The sequence below is a fragment of the Myotis daubentonii genome, chromosome 14 (genome assembly GCF_963259705.1).
Source record: "Myotis daubentonii chromosome 14, mMyoDau2.1, whole genome shotgun sequence".
NCBI lineage: Eukaryota > Metazoa > Chordata > Mammalia > Chiroptera > Vespertilionidae > Myotis > Myotis daubentonii.
Genome location: NC_081853.1, coordinates 23,184,907 through 23,203,384, shown reverse-complemented (window position 1 = coordinate 23,203,384; position 18,478 = coordinate 23,184,907). Strand labels below are relative to the sequence as shown.

Sequence of the window (18,478 nt, the reverse complement as noted above, 5' to 3'; positions counted from 1 at the left end):
GTACTTTTCAAAAAGGTCCAGGCCACGAAAGAAAAAGACATTATGTAGAGGAAGAAAGTTAAATGATGGCTGCCAGGGGCGGGAAGGGGAGGATGAAGAGTTGTTAAAGGGTAAAGAAATGAAAAGGAAGCCGGCCAGGTGTGGCCCAGTGATTGAGTGTGGTCAGGAGGTCAGATTTGGATTCCAGGTCAGGGCACAAGCCCTGGTTTCGGGCTGGATCCCCAGTAGGGGACATGCAGAAGGCAGCTGATCAATTATTTTCTCTCTACCCCTCCCCCTGTGAAATCAATAAAAATATGTGTTTTTTTTAAATGTCAACAAAAACATTTTTTGAAAAAGAAATGGAAAGGCAGACAAAAAAAGTTCTGGAGATGAATGTGGTAATGGTTGCCCAGTAATGTGAAAGCACTTAATTTCACTAACTGTACACTTAAAATGGTTAATTTAATGTTACGTACATTTTATCCCAACAAAAAAAAATACCATAAAATAAAATTTAGTTATGTTATCTGAAAGAAATGAAGCATCTTTTTATATGTTTAAGGGTCATTCATATTTCATTTCCCTGAACTGTGTTCATATTCTTTGCCCATTTTTCCACTATGCTGTTGATCTTCTTAATTTATATATAGACAGAAGAGGGAAGAGAGAGAGAGAGAGAGAGAGAGAGAGAGAGAGAGAGAGAGAGAGAGAAACTGGCCTCTTGTTAATAATATTAGTTGCAATACATTTTTCCTCTTCATTGTGTGTCTGACTTTACTCTTGATATTACAAGTTTAACATGCTAAATATTTTTAATGTAGTTGCATGTATAATTTTTTAAAAAATATATTTTATTGATTTTTACAGAGAAGAAGGGAGAGAAATAGAGAGTTAGAAACATCGATGAGAGAGAAACATCAATCAGCTACCTCCAGCACACCCCCTATTGGGGACGTGCCTGCAACCAAGGTACATGCCCTTGACCAGAATCGAACCTGGGACCCTTCAGTCCACAGGCCGACGCTCTATTCACTGAGCCAAACCAGTTAGGGCATAATTTTTTAAAATTTATTGAATTTTATTTTTTAGAGAGAGAGGGACAGTGCTAATGAGAGAAACATTGATGTGAGAGTCAAACATCCATTGGCTGCCTCCTGCTTGACCCCCACTGAGGATCGAGCTGCAACCTGGGCATGTGCCCTGACTGGGAATCAAACCAGCAGCCTTTCATGCACAGAACCGCACTCAACCAGCTGAGCTGCACTGGCCAGGGCCAATGTATACTTTTTTTTTTTTGACTTCTCAATTCTGAGTCATAGCTAGACCTTCTCAACTCCAAGGTGTCTCAAAAATAGTGTAAAAGATCAATAAATGCTGTTGAATAAATAAATCCAACTGAGCCAAAATCATCCTCTTCTAAGCACTGTGAAGAATCTTCAGGTTCATGGAGCCGTTCTCCCATTTCTTCACTCTACCTCTACCCACCCACCTCCCAGCCCTCCCCTCTGGCAGATATTCTCTGTCTTTAACTTGTGGTTATCTTTGTCTTTATTGTGTACACAGTCCATGATGCACCCGTGTTCGTCAGGGCCAGACTGCTTCTGAGTCATCCATTCATCTATCACGGGACACCAAACACACGTTCAATAAATGTTTGAGTTGTGACTGTCCAAAGGAAGGCCTGCAACTCTTTCCCCAGGTCTTTCTCCCTGAAGTATTTGTTTATAGTTTTCTTTTTTAAACTTTTTGTTTTATTATTATTTTTGTTTGTTTGTTTGTTAATCCTCACCTGAGGATATTTTTTCATTGATTTTTATTTTTTTTTCTTTATTGATTAAGGTATTACATATGTGTCCTTATCCCCCCCATTGCCCCCCACCCCCCACTCATGCCCTCACCCCCCTGGTGTCTGTGTCCATTGGTTAGGCCTATATGCATGCATACAAGTCCTTTGGTTGATCTCTCCCCCTTACCCCCACCCTCCCCTACCTTCCCTCTGAGGTTTGACAGTCTGATCGATACTTCTCTGTCTCTGGATCTGTTTTTGTTCATCAGTTTATGTTGTTCATTATATTCCACAAATGAGTGAGATCATGTGATATTTGTCTTTCTCTGACTGGCTTATTTCGCTTAGCATAATGCTCTCCAGTTTCATCCATGCTGTTGCAAATAGTAAGAATTCCTTCTTTTTTATGGCAGCGTAGTATTCCATTGTGTAGATGTACCACAGTTTTCTAATCCACTCATCTGCTGATGGCACTTAGGCTATTTCCAAATCTTAGCTATGGTGAATTGTGCCGCTATGAACATAGGGGTGCATATATCCTTTCTGATTGGTCCACTGATTTTTAGAGAGAGTAGAAGGGAGAGGGAGAGACACAGAGAAACATCGATGTGTCGGGGATTGAGCCTGCAACCGAGGTGCCCTTGACATGTCCTTGACTGAAATTGAACCCAGAACCCTTTCAGTCCACAGGCGATGCTCTATCCACTGAGCCAAACCGGCTGTTTATACTTTCCTTCTGGCTCTTGGTCTGGCTTAAAGTTCAGTGATGTGTGTTCCTGTCTCTTCATCCTGTCCATTCCCTTCTCAAATCCTTTTGATGTTTCCTCTGCCTGGGGAGAGGGGGTAATGTCTCTCTACAGGACTTCAAAATCTGGCTTACAGGCCCAGGCAGAATATGTAGACTGAATATTTGTGTCTCCCCCACTCAGTCGTTATGCTGAAGCCTAATCCCCAATGTGATGGAATTTGGAGGTGGGGTTTTTGGGAGGTGGGATTAATGTCCTTATAAAGAGACTCCCTCTCTCCTCCACCATGGGGAGGACACAGAGAGAAGAGGGCTACGAACCAGGAAGCCAGTCCTCACCAGACCCTAAATCTACCAGTGTCTTCATCTTGGACTTGCCAGGCTCCAGAATTGTGAGAAAAAAATTTCTCTTGTTCATAAGCCGCTAGTATATGGTATTCATTTACTGCAGCCCAAATGGACTAAGACACTCCAGGGCTTCAAAAGACTGGTTTCTCACCAGTCAGGATTTAGCTGAAAGCTCCCCTCCCCTCAGATGTTTAACCCCAAGGCCAATCTAGCTCTCCAGCTGCTTGTTATATCACCTGGTTTTGTTTTCTTCCCAGAGCATCATTATCTGAAATTATTTTATTTGCATATTTGTTCATGGTCCGAGTTCTCCCCCCTCCTCCAGTAATGTCAGCTCCTTGAAGTGTGAGACAAGGCCGCCTTGTTTCCTGGTATACTGTCAGCCTCTAGAAAGGCTGGCACATAGTAAGTGACTAATAAATAGTTGTTGAATGAAAGATGGTTGCCTGGGAGCTCCTTCAGGGAAGGATTGGGTCTAAATAATAATAATATAATAATAGTTATAGTTATAATAGCTATTTATTGAGCCTGACAAATGTACTAAGCTCTACAGCAAGTGCATCTCATGATTATCTCATTTAATCTTTAGAACAACCCAGTGGGGTAGGAGTTACTAGTATCTTTAATTCCCATTTGTCAGATCAAACTGAAGCTTAGAGGAGTTTCATCACACAGCTAGGGCTAGACTGCTGATTTTCAAAGTGTTGTAACTAAGGAGCCACAGCTTCAGCGTCACCTAGAAATCTGTTAGAAATACACTTTCTTAGGCCCCACCCCAGACATACTGAATCAGAAACTCTGGGGTGGAGCCAGCAATCTGAATTTTAACAAACCCTCCAGGTGATTATGATGCACTAGTGTGAAAAACCCTGTGCTGAAAGAAAGACGAGCTTGGATTCTTATTTATTTATTTATTTATGTATGTATGTATGTATTTATTTATGTATTTATTTATTTGTTAATCCTCACCTGAGGATATTTCCCCCCTTTTTTTTTTCATGGAGAGAGAGAGAGGGAGAGAAACACATCACATCACTTGGTTGCCTCCCACATGTGCCCCGACCAGGGGCAGAGATCGAACCTGCAACCCAGGTATGTGCCTTGGACTGGGAATCGAACCTGAGACCCTTCAAGATGCGGGGGCTGAGTTCTAACCACTGAGAAAACCGGCCAAGACTTGGACTTTTTTTTCTTTTTTAAAAAATATGCTTTTATTGATTTTAGAGAGAGGGAGAGGGATATAGAGATAGAAACATCAATGAGAGAGACATGGATTGGCTGCCTCCCACACACTCCCTACTAGGGATTGAGCCTGCAACCCAGGCATGTGCCTGACTGGGACTCGAACCAGGCACCCCCTGTTCATGGGTCAACGTTCAACCACTGAGCCATACTGAGCTGGACTCTTTTTTTAAAAACTGCATTATTGAGATATAATTTACATACTATACAATTCTCCCATTTAAGTATACAATTCAATGGGTTTTAGTACACTTATAGGGTTGTGCAACCACCTCCAAAATAAGTTATGATTAGATTAATGGATTATAACATTTTTGTCTCCTCTGAAAGAAACCCCTTATCCATTCCTCTCCCATTACCCAGCCCCAGCCCTAAGCAACCACTAATATATTTTCTACCTTTATAGTTTTGCCTGTTCTGGATATTTCATACAAGTGGAATCATCAAAATATATATGGGATTTGCTGTGAATGGCTTCTTTCACTCTGCATATGTTTTTTTAAAGCTCATCCATGTAATAGCATCTATCTTTTAATTGACAAATAATATTCTATTTACGGATATACCACATTTTTTTTTACTCATTCATCAATTGATGAACACTTGGGTTGTTTCAAATTTTTGGCTATTGTGAATAATGCTATGAACACTCATGTATAAGTTTTTGTATGGATATATGTTTTTATGTCTCTTGGATACTATATATATGCACATCTATCTATCTTCCTTTCTTTCTATCTATCTATCTATCTATCTATCTATCTTTCTATCTATCTATCTGTCTATCTATCTAGGAGTAGAATTGATGGGTCATAGATCTTACCCTCTAAATCACTACACATTTCAGCTAGTCTGCTGGTCTTCGTCTCTGCTATTATTAAATAATTATATCATTAATAACACCAATATTCTATCTATTAAGTGTCTTTGTTGCAAAGCCCTTTACTTTTATTTTTTAAAATATTTTTATTGCCGAAACCGGTTTGGCTCAGTGGATAGAGCATCGGCCTGCGGACTGAAAGGTCCCAGGTTCGATTCCAGTCAAGGGCATGTACCTTGGTTGCGGGCACATCCCCAGTGGGGAGTGTGCAGGAGGCAGCTGGTCGATGTTTCTCTCTCATCGATGTTTCTAACTCTCTATCTCTCTCCTTTCCTCTCTGTAAAAACTCAATAAAATATATTTTTTAAAAAATGCAAAAAAAAAATATTTTTATTGATTTCAGAGAGGAAGGGAGGAGAGAGATAGAAACATCAATGATGAGAGAGAATCATTGATTGGCTGCTTCCTACACGCCCCCCACCAGGGACCGAGCCTGCAACCAAGGCATGTGCCCTTGACCAGAATCGAAGAACCCGGGACCCTTCAGTCCGTAGGCCGACGCTCCATCCACTGAGCCAAACCGGCCAGGGCACCCTTTACTTTTATTATCATAAATCCTCACTCAATCCTTTGACACAGGAATCATTATTCCCTGTAGTACAGGGAGAGAAACTGGAGTGCACAGGCATAACGCAATTTGTCTGCACTCAGACAGCTAACTCGGGCAGTGCTGGAGCCACAACCCACATGGGCCTGTTTTCTGTGCCCTCTGTGCCTGCTGCCATGTCCTGGGCCAGACCCGTCCCAAAGCTGTCGTAACATGCCTCCTGCCCTCCTTTGGGGCATTTTCTGGAAGTTAGATTGGCCTGAAATCCCAAGGGAGAAAGCTGTACACTCACTCCCCATGCTCTTTTCCCCAGCTGGCACTGAAGGCCAGGGGAGGGGCTTCCCCCGGGAGCTGGAAATAAAATGAAGGGAGGGCTGAGCTGAGCAGGGCAGTACTATAAGGAGGTTAGGAGACTGTGAGGGGGAGGTAAGGAGTTTTTTGTTTTGTGGTGTTTTGTTTTTTGGCTCTTGGAGAGCAGGTGAGGTGGGGCTTGGCAGAGTTTTGCTATGGATAGGGAATGGGAGTGAGGAGTGAGGCCCAAACAAGCAGACTTGGGTAGTGAGCTTTCACAGGCAAGGCAGGTCTGAGGAGCCCTCTTCCCCACGTCTTTAGAAGGAAAGAGTGATTTTACCTGACTGTGGAGGGGGCTTTTCTTCCATGACCGCTCCTTGAGCCCCTTATTCTGTGCCAGGACCTTGCTGTGCTGGGGGCTAGGATTAGGGAGAACATCTCAGGGCCAGGCACCCCGTGCCTAGGGGGCTAAGACAGAAATAGACACTTGGCTAAGAAGTAGGAAGGGCAGGTTGAAGGGGAAATTCTGTGAGCTGTGTACGAAGGCTTTCCAAGGAGTGGAAAGCAATGCAACTAGGGCTTCAAAACTACAAACATTTAGCTCTGGGCCAGAGGAAGGCATTGCAGGTGGAGGGGACTGCCGTTTGCATGCTTGGAACATGCAAAGCTGGAGCATGGAGGTTTAGGAGATAAAAGTGGTAGCAGGTGAGCCCAAAGCTGTCAGCTAGAGCTATACTGTCCAGTATGGTTGCCAGGAGCCATAAGACACCATGGCTATTTAAATCCAGTTAGCATTAAAAATAATTAAAAATCCAGCCCCTTAGGCATCCTAGCAACATTTTAAGTGCTCAATAGCCACATTGGGCTAGTAGCTATGGAAACAGAGAGAATAGATGTAGAACATTCTCCATCATCTCACAAAGTCCCTTTAGTCAGTGGGAAGCCTCAGGAGGGTTTGGATTGCTCAAGGGCCTACGGGAGAGACCAGGCCTGTGAGGCCTGGCCTGTGATGTCGCTGGACTACAGCTGAGGGAACAGTCCCCAGCAGTGTGAGGTGGTGTGACTCACCTCCTGCCAGCACAAAGTGGACTCTGCCCCCAGGGACAGGAATTAACCAGGCCGGGCGTCTTTAGCTCCAACTTGGGATCCCTGATCAGTGTGAGCAGAGCCAGAGTCAGAGAAACATGGAGTGAGTGGTACTAGGGAGGGTGGAGCAGCTGAGTGGGGCTGAGCCTGGGCACTGAGGGGGTCTCCAACTTGGTCACAGTCGGTGTGCACAGGGCTGGACAGAAAAAAGGCTGGGGAGGGTGTCTGTGAATTGAGAGGAGAGAGCAGGGTGGAAGCTTGCTGGATGGGGGTGGGGTGGTTCTGTGTCAAATGATGAGAGAACGGAAACCCTCCCAGTCCACGGTAATGAGCTGTTTCTGCTTCCTTCCCAGGTCCAATGCAGTCCAGCTGACGAGGATGGAATACGCCATGAAGTCCCTCAGCCTTCTCAACCCCAAGTCCCTTTCCAGGTGAGGAGAGCCGAGGGTGAACGGGAAGGGGAGCTACCTGAGAGCGGTAGGGCAGAACTTCTCAAATTTCAGTGGCACATAAGTCACTTGTGTGTCTTCGTAAAGTGCAGGTTCTGATTCAGGGGCTCTGTAATGGGACCCAAGATTACCACCACACAGTGCTTGTGCTTTCATTCTTGATCTCATTTCAGCCTCACCACGACTTTGGGAAGTGGGGATGATTATGCCAAATTAATAGACGAGGGAGCTGGGGCACAGAGTGGATGCTTTCCATTACCTAGCAAATGGATAGTGGGGCCAGGATTCTAACTTTGCCTGCCTGACTCCAAAACCCAGGTTCCCTCCACTCCGTTGGTTCTACATTGTGTTATGTCAGAGCACAACACCACCTTACACTGACGTCAGCTTCGCCACTTTATCTCACTTTACAGGTGAGAAGAGTGAGGCCAAGAGAGGAAAGTGGAATTGGGGGAATGTGGGGTGGGTCTTCTATCACTGTTCCCCCTCATGGTCTGAGAACCCGCAGAGTCAATATCACTTGGGAATTTTTCAGACACATAGAATCTCACACTCCACCCAGACCTACTGAATCAGAATCTGCATTTCACCAAGATCCCCACAGGACTTGGATGCCCATTAAAGTCTCAGATGCACTGATGTGGCTGACTTTTGAGTAGTAAGACTATCTAGAGCAGGCCTGGTAGGTGGTAGGGGAGGAGGAATATGGGGAACTCAGCCTAGGGGGATTGCTATGGGGTGAGAGCTGGGAAGCAGCAGGCAGCTTATCCTAATGCCCCAAACCACCCCCAGGTATGTGGCAGTGAGCACCTCGGTGGTCACCCAGCAGCTGCTGTCGGAGCCCAGCCCGGAGCCCCTCAGAGCCCGGCCCTGCAGAGTGAGCACCCAGGACCGGAGTGTGCGGAAGGGCATCACGGCGCACAGCCTGGAGGACCTCCTCCACAAGGTGAGGGACAGGCCTGACCTCTGCACAGCCGAACCACTGGGACCTTGGCTCAGAGTTGGCCCTGCCTGCTGCCTCTGTCCTCCAGGTCATGAGCTGCAAGTTCAGTGAGGATGAAGTTCATGGCTTACATGGCGGAAAGATTTCCTTTCTCAGGCCAGGTCAAGTGGGTTGGTAGTGCCTGCCTGGAGTGCTGTCCAGTTGATTAGTGTTGTCTGTCCGTTGACAGGGGGAGGGCAGTATATTGCTTTCCTATATCAACATCAGTGGTATTTTCAGAGCATAATTGCTCCCTGGAAGGATCCTTAGGTTGCCTTTTACAGTCGTTCTTAAACTTGTAGAAGTGCCGGGAAGCTGGGGAAATGGGCAAGATTTTAGACATTCCCTTCTCCATCTCCTCCCTTCAGCCAGGGCAGTTCTCCTCAGTCTGTTTCCTATACTGACCTTCCACGTAAGGATTTTTTAAATAGCTGTAGAAGGCTTTCTTCAAACTGTTAATCAGGGAAGCTTCCAGGGGAGAAAACCAAGGATATACAACGCTTGTGGATGGTAGTCACAGCAGGCAAGAATGACACCCTTCCCCATTTCCAGCTTCCTCTCCACTGCTTGGGGGTATCTTCCTCCGTTGCCCGGCCTACAGCCTCATCTGTTCTGGCTCCATATTAGTCATGTGCTTCACTGCCCCACTAGCTTATCAGCTCCAGGGGATGGGACCCTGCTCATCTGCAAGTCCAGGTGCCTGACACAGATCCAATGTTTGAATTAGGCTTCCAATTACTAGTCTGTTTAACATATCGAAATCATAGCTCACCCTAGCTGGTTTGGCTCAGTGGATTGAGCGTCAGCCTGCGAACTGAAGGGTCCCAGGTTCAGTTCCAGTCCAGGGCACATGCCTGAGTTGCAGGCTCCATCCCCAGTAGAGGATGTGCAGGAGGAAGCTGATCACAGATTCTCTCTCATCATTGATGTTTCTATCTCCCTCTCCCCTCCTGTCTGAAATCAATAAAAAAGTATTAAAAAAAATCATAGCCGACCTAACCCTCTATTCTAGGTTCTCTCCCCCATTTCTCTGAATTAGGTCCAGTCTTCCTGGAAGCCAATTTCCCCTCCCTTGTAAGGCTTCCGGTTGTGCCAGACTGCATTTCTTGTGCCTGGAATCAAAAGGGCTCTTTCACACTTGAGTCTAGACCAGCCGTGGGCAAACTACGGCCCGCGGGCCGGATCCGGCCCGTTTGAAATGAATAAAACTAAAAAAAAAAAAGACCGTACCCTTTTATGTAATGATGTTTACTTTGAATTTATATTAGTTCACACAAACACTCCATCCATGCTTTTGTTCCGGCCCTCTGGTCCAGTTTAAGAACCCATTGTGGCCCTTGAGTCAAAAAGTTTGCCCACCCCTGGTCTAGACTCTGCACTATTTTTCACACTGAGGTTCAGGGACCACCTTATGCATTACAATGGCCTTGTTAACACATGACTTCCCAGACTTCTCCCCCTGAGACTGATTAGGTCATGAGTGGGGCACAGGAATTGTCATTTTAGCAGATTCTTCAGGAGATTCTTATAGCCACTGAGTTTGGGAATTCCTAGTCAGAGCCCTAACTGCAGAGGATGCAGGGAGGGGCAGCTTTCTAAGATGGACCATAGGTCAGAAGTGAAGTCTACTTGGAATTAGGAAGACATCCTTCTATCTAGACTAACTTTCCAAATTTGGCAACAGAAAGAAAGGAGCAGAGAAAATGAGGGGAGAGAGGGTAAGGAGATATGGCTGGGAGAGACCAGGGTATGAAGTCCTTTATTGGCCATGGCAGAGAACAGTTGGGTTTCATGTTAAAAGAAAAGCTCTAGCTGGTTTGGCTCAGTGGATAGAGCGTTGGCCTGCGGACTGAGGGGTCCCAGGTTCAATTCTGGTCAAGCGCACATGCCAGGGTTGCGGGCTCAATCCCCAGTAGGGGGTGTTCGGGAGGCAGATGATCAATGATTCTCTCTCATCATTGATGTTTCTATCTCTCTCTCTCCCTCTCCCTTCCTCTCTGCAATCAATAAAAATACTTAAAAAAAAAAAAAAGATAACAGAAAGCCATTGGGGGATTTTTTAAAATGAAAACTAATTTTGAAACAATCTCAAACTAACAAATTTGCAAGAGCAATGAGACTTCCTGAAGCACTTGAAAGCAAGTTGCGGACCTAATGCTTGTCATTCTTGGATACATCAATGTGTGTTTTCTCCAGACAAGGATATTCTCCTATATAATCACAATACAACCATCAAAATCAGGCAAAATACAATATTATATAACTACCATTTGATCTTGAGACTACATTCAAGTGTTTGCAATTATTCCAATAATGTGCTTTGTAGCAAAAGGACCCAGGTCAGGATCAAGTGTTCTATTTAATTGTGAATCTCTCTTTTTTTTAAATTTTTAATTTATTTATTTTAAAGAGAGAGAGAAATGAAGAGGAAGAGACAGAGACATTGATTTGTTGTTCCATTTATTTATATATTGATTAGTTGATTCTTGTATGTGCTCTGACCCGGGATTGAACCCACAACTTTGGTGTATTAGAGGATGCTCTAACCAACTGAGCTGCTGGCCATGGAATTTCTCTTTCTCTCTCTGGCTTAATCCTCACCCAAGGATAATTTCCCATTGATTTTTAAAGAGAGTAGGAGGGAGGGAGGGCTAGAGAAACATTGATGTGAGAGAGACCTGCACCAGGGAGAGACCTGCAACCCAGGTACCTGCCCTTGACCAGGAATTAAACCCGTCACCCTTTGGTGCACTAGCTGATGCTCTACCACTGAGCCACACCGGCCAAAACTGTGCACCTATTTAGTCTCCTTCAGTATGAAACAGTTCCTCAATTTCCTTGGCATTCATGACCTTTACTATTTTGAAGATTAAAAGCCAGTTATTTTGTTTATGCTTCTTTAGTTTAGAATTATTTAATTGCATACAATTTTGATTTGTCACATTACTGTTTTTTAACTTTGAATATTTGAATAAAAAAGTATGGTCAGGGCCCTGGACAGGTAGATCAGTTAGTGGGAGCGTTGTCCCAAATACTAAGGTTGAGAGTTCAATCCCCAGTCAGAGCACATACAAAATAAGTGGAACAACTCTCTCTCTCTCTCTCTCTCTCTCTAAAAAAAAAAAAGTTTTTAAAGGTACAGTCAGGCTTCTCTATATAAAGTTATTATTTTTTCCTTTCTGTTAATTATTTTCTAGGGAAGTACTTTGCACTAAGTAAAATCTCATTCTGCATCTAAATTTCAATTTATTTACTTATTTATATCAAAAAGACTCAAGTATCATCACTTAAATGGGATATAAGGATGGTAACAGATTATTTATTGATGCTCAAATTGTCCCAGACTTGGCCAGTGAGACTCCCTTCAGCCCTATTTCTGTGTTGTGCTTTCTGACTTTCTGGCACAACAAGGTATTACAGGCTCATCTTGTACTTTTCCTGCCCTAGCCCTAGAGTTCACCATTTTTTTCTAAGAAGGTCTGTTTCACTGTAGTGAAGAATGGTATTCAGAAACCAAGATCTGGGAGCTAGGTGTGTTCATTGCTGTTGGTGTGTTGCTCATCCCAGGCCTATATTAAAGGATTTTAAGCAGGAAAATATGTTCTCTAACAAATCCAAGAAAAGTAAAGTGAAAATTCTACTATTCCAAGAGAATTAATGGTGTGACTGTGACTGTCCTAAATAGTCTATCCTTATATATAACTTAAATGGGGTTATGTAGTATAGAGCTGAATTTCCATCCTATAACATGTCATGGGTCTCTTTCCATTTTTTTTTTTTTTTTTTTAAAGAAACAAATATTTCCCTTTATTTGATTATATTACATCTACTCTTGGAACATTCAAAATTGAAATTCTCAATTTACAGGCTTCTAAATAATGCTATTTAACTGAAAGCCAGCCAGCAAATAGCAACATATATTTGAAAAGTTTACTTGTGCAAAGTAATTTCTACACCAACTTAGTTTAGTGGAGTATAAAGTAGATTCAGAATTATTAGCATGATTCAGAGAATTAGAACAGTAACACTCAACAGCATTTTATCAGTAGTGAGTTTGCCTTACTCCTTCGCCAGCTGCACACTGGTAGGTTTTGCTCCAATAGGTATCCCGTACTTGTGCAAAGTGTTAATTAAAATCTCCCTCATGTCGGTGTTGTAGGAATCAAAGTCAAACACGTTCCTAACCACACTGGAGAGACCTTCGGTGGGAAATTTCTGTAAGTGCTTGACTATGTTGACAACTTCTCTGGTAGAATAAGGGTAGCTAATAATCCCCTGGTCAGCTAAACTCCTCAGCTCTCCAAAGGCAGCCACGAGCTTCTGAAGGACGGGCTCCGGCACATTTGGTCCATATTGCCTGGGTCTCTTTCCATTTTAATTAGAATAGTATAAATTTTAGTAAATGCACACTACGGACTATGGACTCTGCCGAATGACTTATATATAGCATTTCTTATCATCATCACCTTGAGGTAGTTACAATTATTCCCATTTTCTAGGGGCAGAGGCCAAGTTTATTCACTGGATTTAAACCTAAGCTATCATCTCACACTTTTGCATTTAATTGTTGTGAGGGTTCTAATGTACTTGCCTCAACATTTTAGATTATGAAACTAGTTTAGAGAAATTAGGTGACTTAAGTTCAGAACAATGAAGTAGAGAATCTAGAATTCAAACTATGTCTCTTTATCGCTAGAGTTGCACTATCCAATGCAGTAGCTACTAGTTATATGTGGTTACTAAATTCTTGAAATTTATCTAGTTGAAATTGAGATGTGTTTACATATAAAGTGCATATAAGATTTTGAAGACTTAATATGGAAAAAATGTAAAATCTTATAAAATTTTTATCTTAATTATATATATTTTAGATTGAGTTAAATATATTACATGTAATTCTACCTGTTTTTAATGTGGCTATTAGAAATTTTATTTATTTATTTATCCTCACCAGAGGATATTTTTCCCATTGATTTTTCGAAAGAGTGGAAGGGAGGAAGGGGGAGAGAGAGACACACACATCAATGTGAGAGAGACACATCAATTGGTTGCCTCTCCGAGGTGCCTAGACAGGGATCAAACTTGCAACCCAGGTACATGCCCTTCAGTGCACTGGGTCGAAGCCCTATCCACTTAGCAACACTGGCCAGGGTATGCTATTAGAAAATTCAAATCAATGGAATAGAATTGAAAGTCCAGAAATAAACCCATGTATCTATGGTCAATTGATTTTTTTACAGGATGCCAAGACTATTCATAGAGAAAGAATACTCTTTTCAACAAATGGTGGTGGCACAATGGGATAACCACATGCAAAAAATAAAATTGGATCCCTACCTCACACTATGTACAAAATTAAGTCAAACTAGATTAAAAAGCTAAATGTAGATCTAAAACTATACAACCCTTAGAAGAAAACATAGGTGTAAGTCTTCATGACTTTGGTTTCTTAGATATGGCACCAAAGCACAACCAACCATAAAGGGGAAAAATCAACATTAAAAACTTGTTTTGCATCAACAGACACTATGAAAAAATGAAAAGACAATCCACAGAATGGGAGAAAATATTTGTGAATCACATATCTCATAAGGATCGAGTATCCAGACTATATAAAGAACTCATAACTCAATAATAAAAAGACAACCTATTTAAAAATGGACAAAGAGTTTGAGTGGATGTTGCTGTAAAGAATGTAACACAAACGGGTAACAACACAGAAAAATGTATTCAACATCTTAGTCATTAGAGAAATGTAAATCAGAATCACTTCATTCCCAATTGCCTGACTAAAATAAAAGGTAGACAATAACAAGTGTTGATGAGGTTGTGTAGAAATTGAAATCCTCATACATTGCTGGTGGGAATATAAAATGATGCAGCTGCTTTTGAAAGCAGTTTGGTAGTTCCTTAAAAAGTTAAACATGGGGTCAACTATATGACTCAGCAGTGTCACTCCTAGGTATATACCCAGGAAAACAGGAAATATATTTTCACCCAAAAATTTGTATAGGAATGATCATAACAGCATTATTCGTGATACTCAAAAAGGGAAACAATCACAGGTCTATCAATTGATGAATCAATTAAAAATGTAGTATATCTATATTTTAGAATATGATTCAACCATACAGAGGAGGGAATCATGTTGCAACATGGGTGAACCTTGAAACATACTAAGAAGCCAGTGTAAAAAGACCACATAATGTATGATTCTGCTTACATGAAATGTCCAGAACAGCCAAATCCTGTAAAGTAGAAGCTGTTATGGATTGGGAAATGGGGAATGACTACTAATGGGTACTGGGTTTCTTTTGATTCTGAAATTAGATAGTGGTGGTGGTTGCATAACTTTGTGAATGTAGGGGAAAACAATAAATTCCATACTCTAAAAGGTCGAATTTTATAGCATATGAATTATATCTCAATAGAAATTTACACATGTAACTTCCATTATATTTTTACTGGACAGCACTCTTCTAGAATATTAACCATGATGCCAGGTACCAAGAGATACCACAATACAGTCTTTGGATGGTGATCGCACAGAAACAGCCTGAGCTGCAGTCCCATTCCATAGACTCTGGGCCACTTGCTCTTTCCCTGTGATGTGATGTGGGTCTTCCCCATACCAGCTCTGTGGCTGCGTGGGGTGGCAGACGCATCACCAACCTTATTCCCCAGGTCCGGGACACCCTGATGCTGGCAGACAAGCCCTTCTTCCTGGTGCTGGAGGAAGATGGCACAGTGGTAGAGACAGAAGAGTATTTCCAAACGCTGGCAGACGACACAGTGTTCATGGCCCTCCAGAAGGGGCAGAAATGGCAGCCCCCATCAGACCAGGTGAGGTGCCACCTGTGGAGGGAGAACATTGGGAATCAGAAGTCCTTGAGGGGTGCCAACCACACACTTGTCTTGATTCAGGGCTCTAGGTACCAACTCTCCCTCTCCCATAAGCCTGCCAAGAAGATCGACGTGGCCCGAGTAACCTTTGACCTGTACAAGCTGAACCCACAGGACTTCATTGGCTGCCTGAATGTAAAGGCAACTCTCTATGGCACATACTCCCTTTCCTACAATCTTCATTGCTATGGGGCCAAGCGCGTGATGAAGTGAGTAAATTGGGATTCGCTGGGGGCAGGGTGGGTATGCAGCAATGGAGAGCCCCTATCTGCTCACATGGACCTCAGCCTTTTAGGGCCCGGAACTGGTATTGATGCTGACAAAGCATGACAGCATGTGCTAGATCTTACGGCTGAATTAGTGCTTTACATTTCACTCACGTATGCCAAAGGGGTACACATACTCCTCCAGGTAGGACTGGGATATATTTAGTTTTTCTAATTATCTTCTATTATAATAATTATTTTTTTTCACTTAAAATAGTAAATTTTCCTAAGTAGTCTTCTAATCTGTTAAAAATGAACATGTGTCAGAATTCAAAACCCCACCCATATGTATGTTCATCAAGAATGTTGAAATAGCCGAAACCGGTTTGGCTCAGTGGATGGAGCGTCGGCCTGTGGACTGAGGGGTCCCGGGTTCGATTCCGGTCAGGGGCATGTGCCTGGGTTGCGGGCACATCCCCAGTGGGAGGTGTGCAGGAGGCAGCTGATCGATGTTTCTCTCTCATCGATGTTTCTGACTCTCTATCTCTCTCCCTTCTTCTCTGTAAAAAATCAATAAATAATATATTAAAAAAAAAAAAAAAAGAATGTTGAAATAGCCCTATCCGGTTTGGCTCAGTGGATAGAGCGTTGGCCCAAGGACTGAAGGGTCTGGGATTTGATTCTGGTCAAGGGCATGTACTTTTGTCCTGGGCTTGATTCCCAGTTAGGGGCGTGCAGGAGGCAGCTGATTGATGTTTCTCTCTCATCTAACTCTCTATTCCTCTCTCTTCCTCTCTGTAAAAATCAATAAAATATACTTTTAAAATATATTTTTTATTGATTTCAGAGAATTTCAAAGTATTTTTATGTGTAGATGTTTATGGTTCTAATGATTTTTCTGCCCTCCACCCCTACCTCCACCAGAATTTATTTATTTATTTTTAGAGACAGAGGAAGGGAGAGAAAAAACATTGATTGGTTGTTCCACTTATTTATGCATTCATTAGTTGCTTCTTGTATGTGCCCTGACCGGGGATTGAACCCGCAATCTTAGCATATTGGGACTGACCAGAATTTATTAAATGAAGGTTAATAGAAGACAAGTTTTAAAATCAACCAGGAAGTACTTATTTTCCTTTTGTTTTCCCCTCCCTGATCCCCCCCTGGGACTGACACCACTAGTGATTCTCACCTATCTTTTAAACAGATTTGGCTAAGAACTTAGTTAAAGTAGTCAAGCAGTCAACCAGTTACTCTTGACCCCACATTTCCCCTGTTCTTCTACACATCAGACCCCATGTTAAGTGATTGATGCTATTTCAACCTCCTAACCCTGTGTGGGATCACTATGATCCCAGGGTCCACAACAGATGTTGTGAAGGCAGAGTTATGATCTTCATGTTTCGTAGATCAATATAACATCATCTACATAACATGAGATGTAGATCATGTCATACTGGTTGGTCCAAGTAGTATTACAAAAATAATAGGTCTTGTTGGACCCAAGGGTCTCGGGTTCAATTCCTGGTCAAGGGCATGTACCTTGGTTATGGTTCAATCAGTTCAATCAGAGAACATGTGGGAGGCGACCAATCAATGTGTGTCTCACATCGACATTTCTTTCTCTCTCTCCCTAGCCCCTTCTCCCTCCCTTTCACTCTCTCTAAAAATCAATGGAAAAAATATCCTCCGGTGAGGATTAAAAAAATAAATTAAACAAACAAACAAATAAATGGCCTTGTTAAATGAGCCTGAATTTTTGGACATCTCAATTAAGGTACAATTGCAGGTAATGCCTGTAGACCCTTTCCCATTTGCTGGGGGAAGGCAGCATCTGTTCCTATTTGCATATCACTCTGCAAGTTATGAAATTAGTAAGGGAGCATGGGGGAGGAGCATTTAGGAGATGCAGCCAGGAGTTTTCTCTGTATTTTAACTCTACTGCCTTCTCATCCCACCCAGGGAAGCTCTTCGCTGGGCCCTCTTCAGCATGCAGGCCACGGGCCACATGCTGCTCGGCACCTCCTGTTACATGCAGCAGCTTCTGGATGCCACAGAGGAGGGGCAGCCCCCTAAGGGCAAGGCCCCATCCCTCATCCCGACCTGTCTGAAGATACTGCAATGAAGGCCCAAGTCCTCGAAGGCCTTCTCCAGCCAAGGACTAGCCTGGGAACCCCGTGCTCAGCTGGTAGCGCCCACAAGCCTGGCAGTTAGAGAGCTTCTTACCTCCCTACGTCTCCCTCACCCACACAGGACTATGAATGTGGAAGCAGGGCGGAGGGCTGGAAGCCTGGGATGGGATGGCCAAAGGAGAGTGGAGGGTTTTTGTCAGGGCCTAGCTCCTCCCTGTCCAAGGTAGCTTAGCTGACCAAGACTGGTCGCCAGCAGGCTAGGCACGAAGTCTGCCCCTCGGCTACCGGTCCTCACATGCTGTACTTTCATCACACTCCCTACCTCCTGGCCCCCATCCCTAATACTCCTGAGTGAACTGTCAGGCCCATTAGTATATGATATTAGAGAGTTGGCAATAAATGGTTTATGCTGATACATCTTTGCCTGTGTTCTTTGGAGATGAGTTCTATCTGGAAGGTTGGACAGGTCTAAAGGAAAAGAGGAATCTATTGTCAAACCAGTCTCCAACATACGGGGTTACAGGAAACAGCACTTTTTCTGCCAAAAATGTCTGCTGAATCAGAGACTTAAGCAAACCATATAATCCATACACTAAGTAATAATTTACAAAAGAAATTTGCCTATCAGAAGGTTTTGATTGGCAGGGTGGGATTAAGGCACTCTTCTAACTTCTCACCGCTGAATTTTATTACAACCTTTTAAGTGTTCAGGTGGTAAAGCACTAACCAAGCTGTAACACGGCTCTCAATCAATGCCTTCCCTAGCTTGGCAGACAGTTCAGAACTTTCAGCCTCAGGATTTCAAAACGAGCTGTTAGGTAGCCACAAAGAATATTAATTTCTCATCAGTGTGAGCTGGCATTTTTCAATATAGGACAAGTCAAACAAAACAAGCAAAA

The 18,478-nt window shown here is 43.1% G+C and overlaps 1 protein-coding gene and 1 long non-coding RNA gene across 4 annotated transcripts in view; one reads left to right on the top strand and one right to left on the bottom strand.

Annotated features, from left to right (window-relative positions):
• The window catches only part of CIDEC (cell death inducing DFFA like effector c), a 188,533-nt gene extending 170,539 nt beyond the window's left edge, over positions 1 to 17,994 (top strand). The window contains exons 1-6 of one of the 3 annotated variants that reach the window (XM_059663548.1): positions 5,897 to 5,956; positions 7,261 to 7,338; positions 8,149 to 8,302; positions 15,023 to 15,181; positions 15,263 to 15,450; positions 17,410 to 17,994. In XM_059663548.1, coding sequence (XP_059519531.1) covers positions 7,286 to 7,338; positions 8,149 to 8,302; positions 15,023 to 15,181; positions 15,263 to 15,450; positions 17,410 to 17,572 — 717 coding nt within the window. In that variant the 5' untranslated portion in view covers positions 5,897 to 5,956; positions 7,261 to 7,285 and the 3' untranslated portion in view covers positions 17,573 to 17,994. Of the gene's footprint in view, positions 1 to 5,896; positions 5,957 to 6,899; positions 7,011 to 7,260; positions 7,339 to 8,148; positions 8,303 to 15,022; positions 15,182 to 15,262; positions 15,451 to 17,409 lie in introns of those variants that run through there. The other 2 variants (XM_059663545.1, XM_059663547.1) reach the window with 2 other exon arrangements.
• On the bottom strand, positions 5,307 to 10,168 carry LOC132215394 (uncharacterized). The gene is made up of 2 exons (XR_009448515.1): positions 9,698 to 10,168; positions 5,307 to 9,475 (listed from the first exon to the last, which is right to left on the bottom strand). It is a non-coding gene; the product is annotated as an uncharacterized LOC132215394 (long non-coding RNA).
• Positions 17,995 to 18,478: the final 484 nt, after the last annotated feature.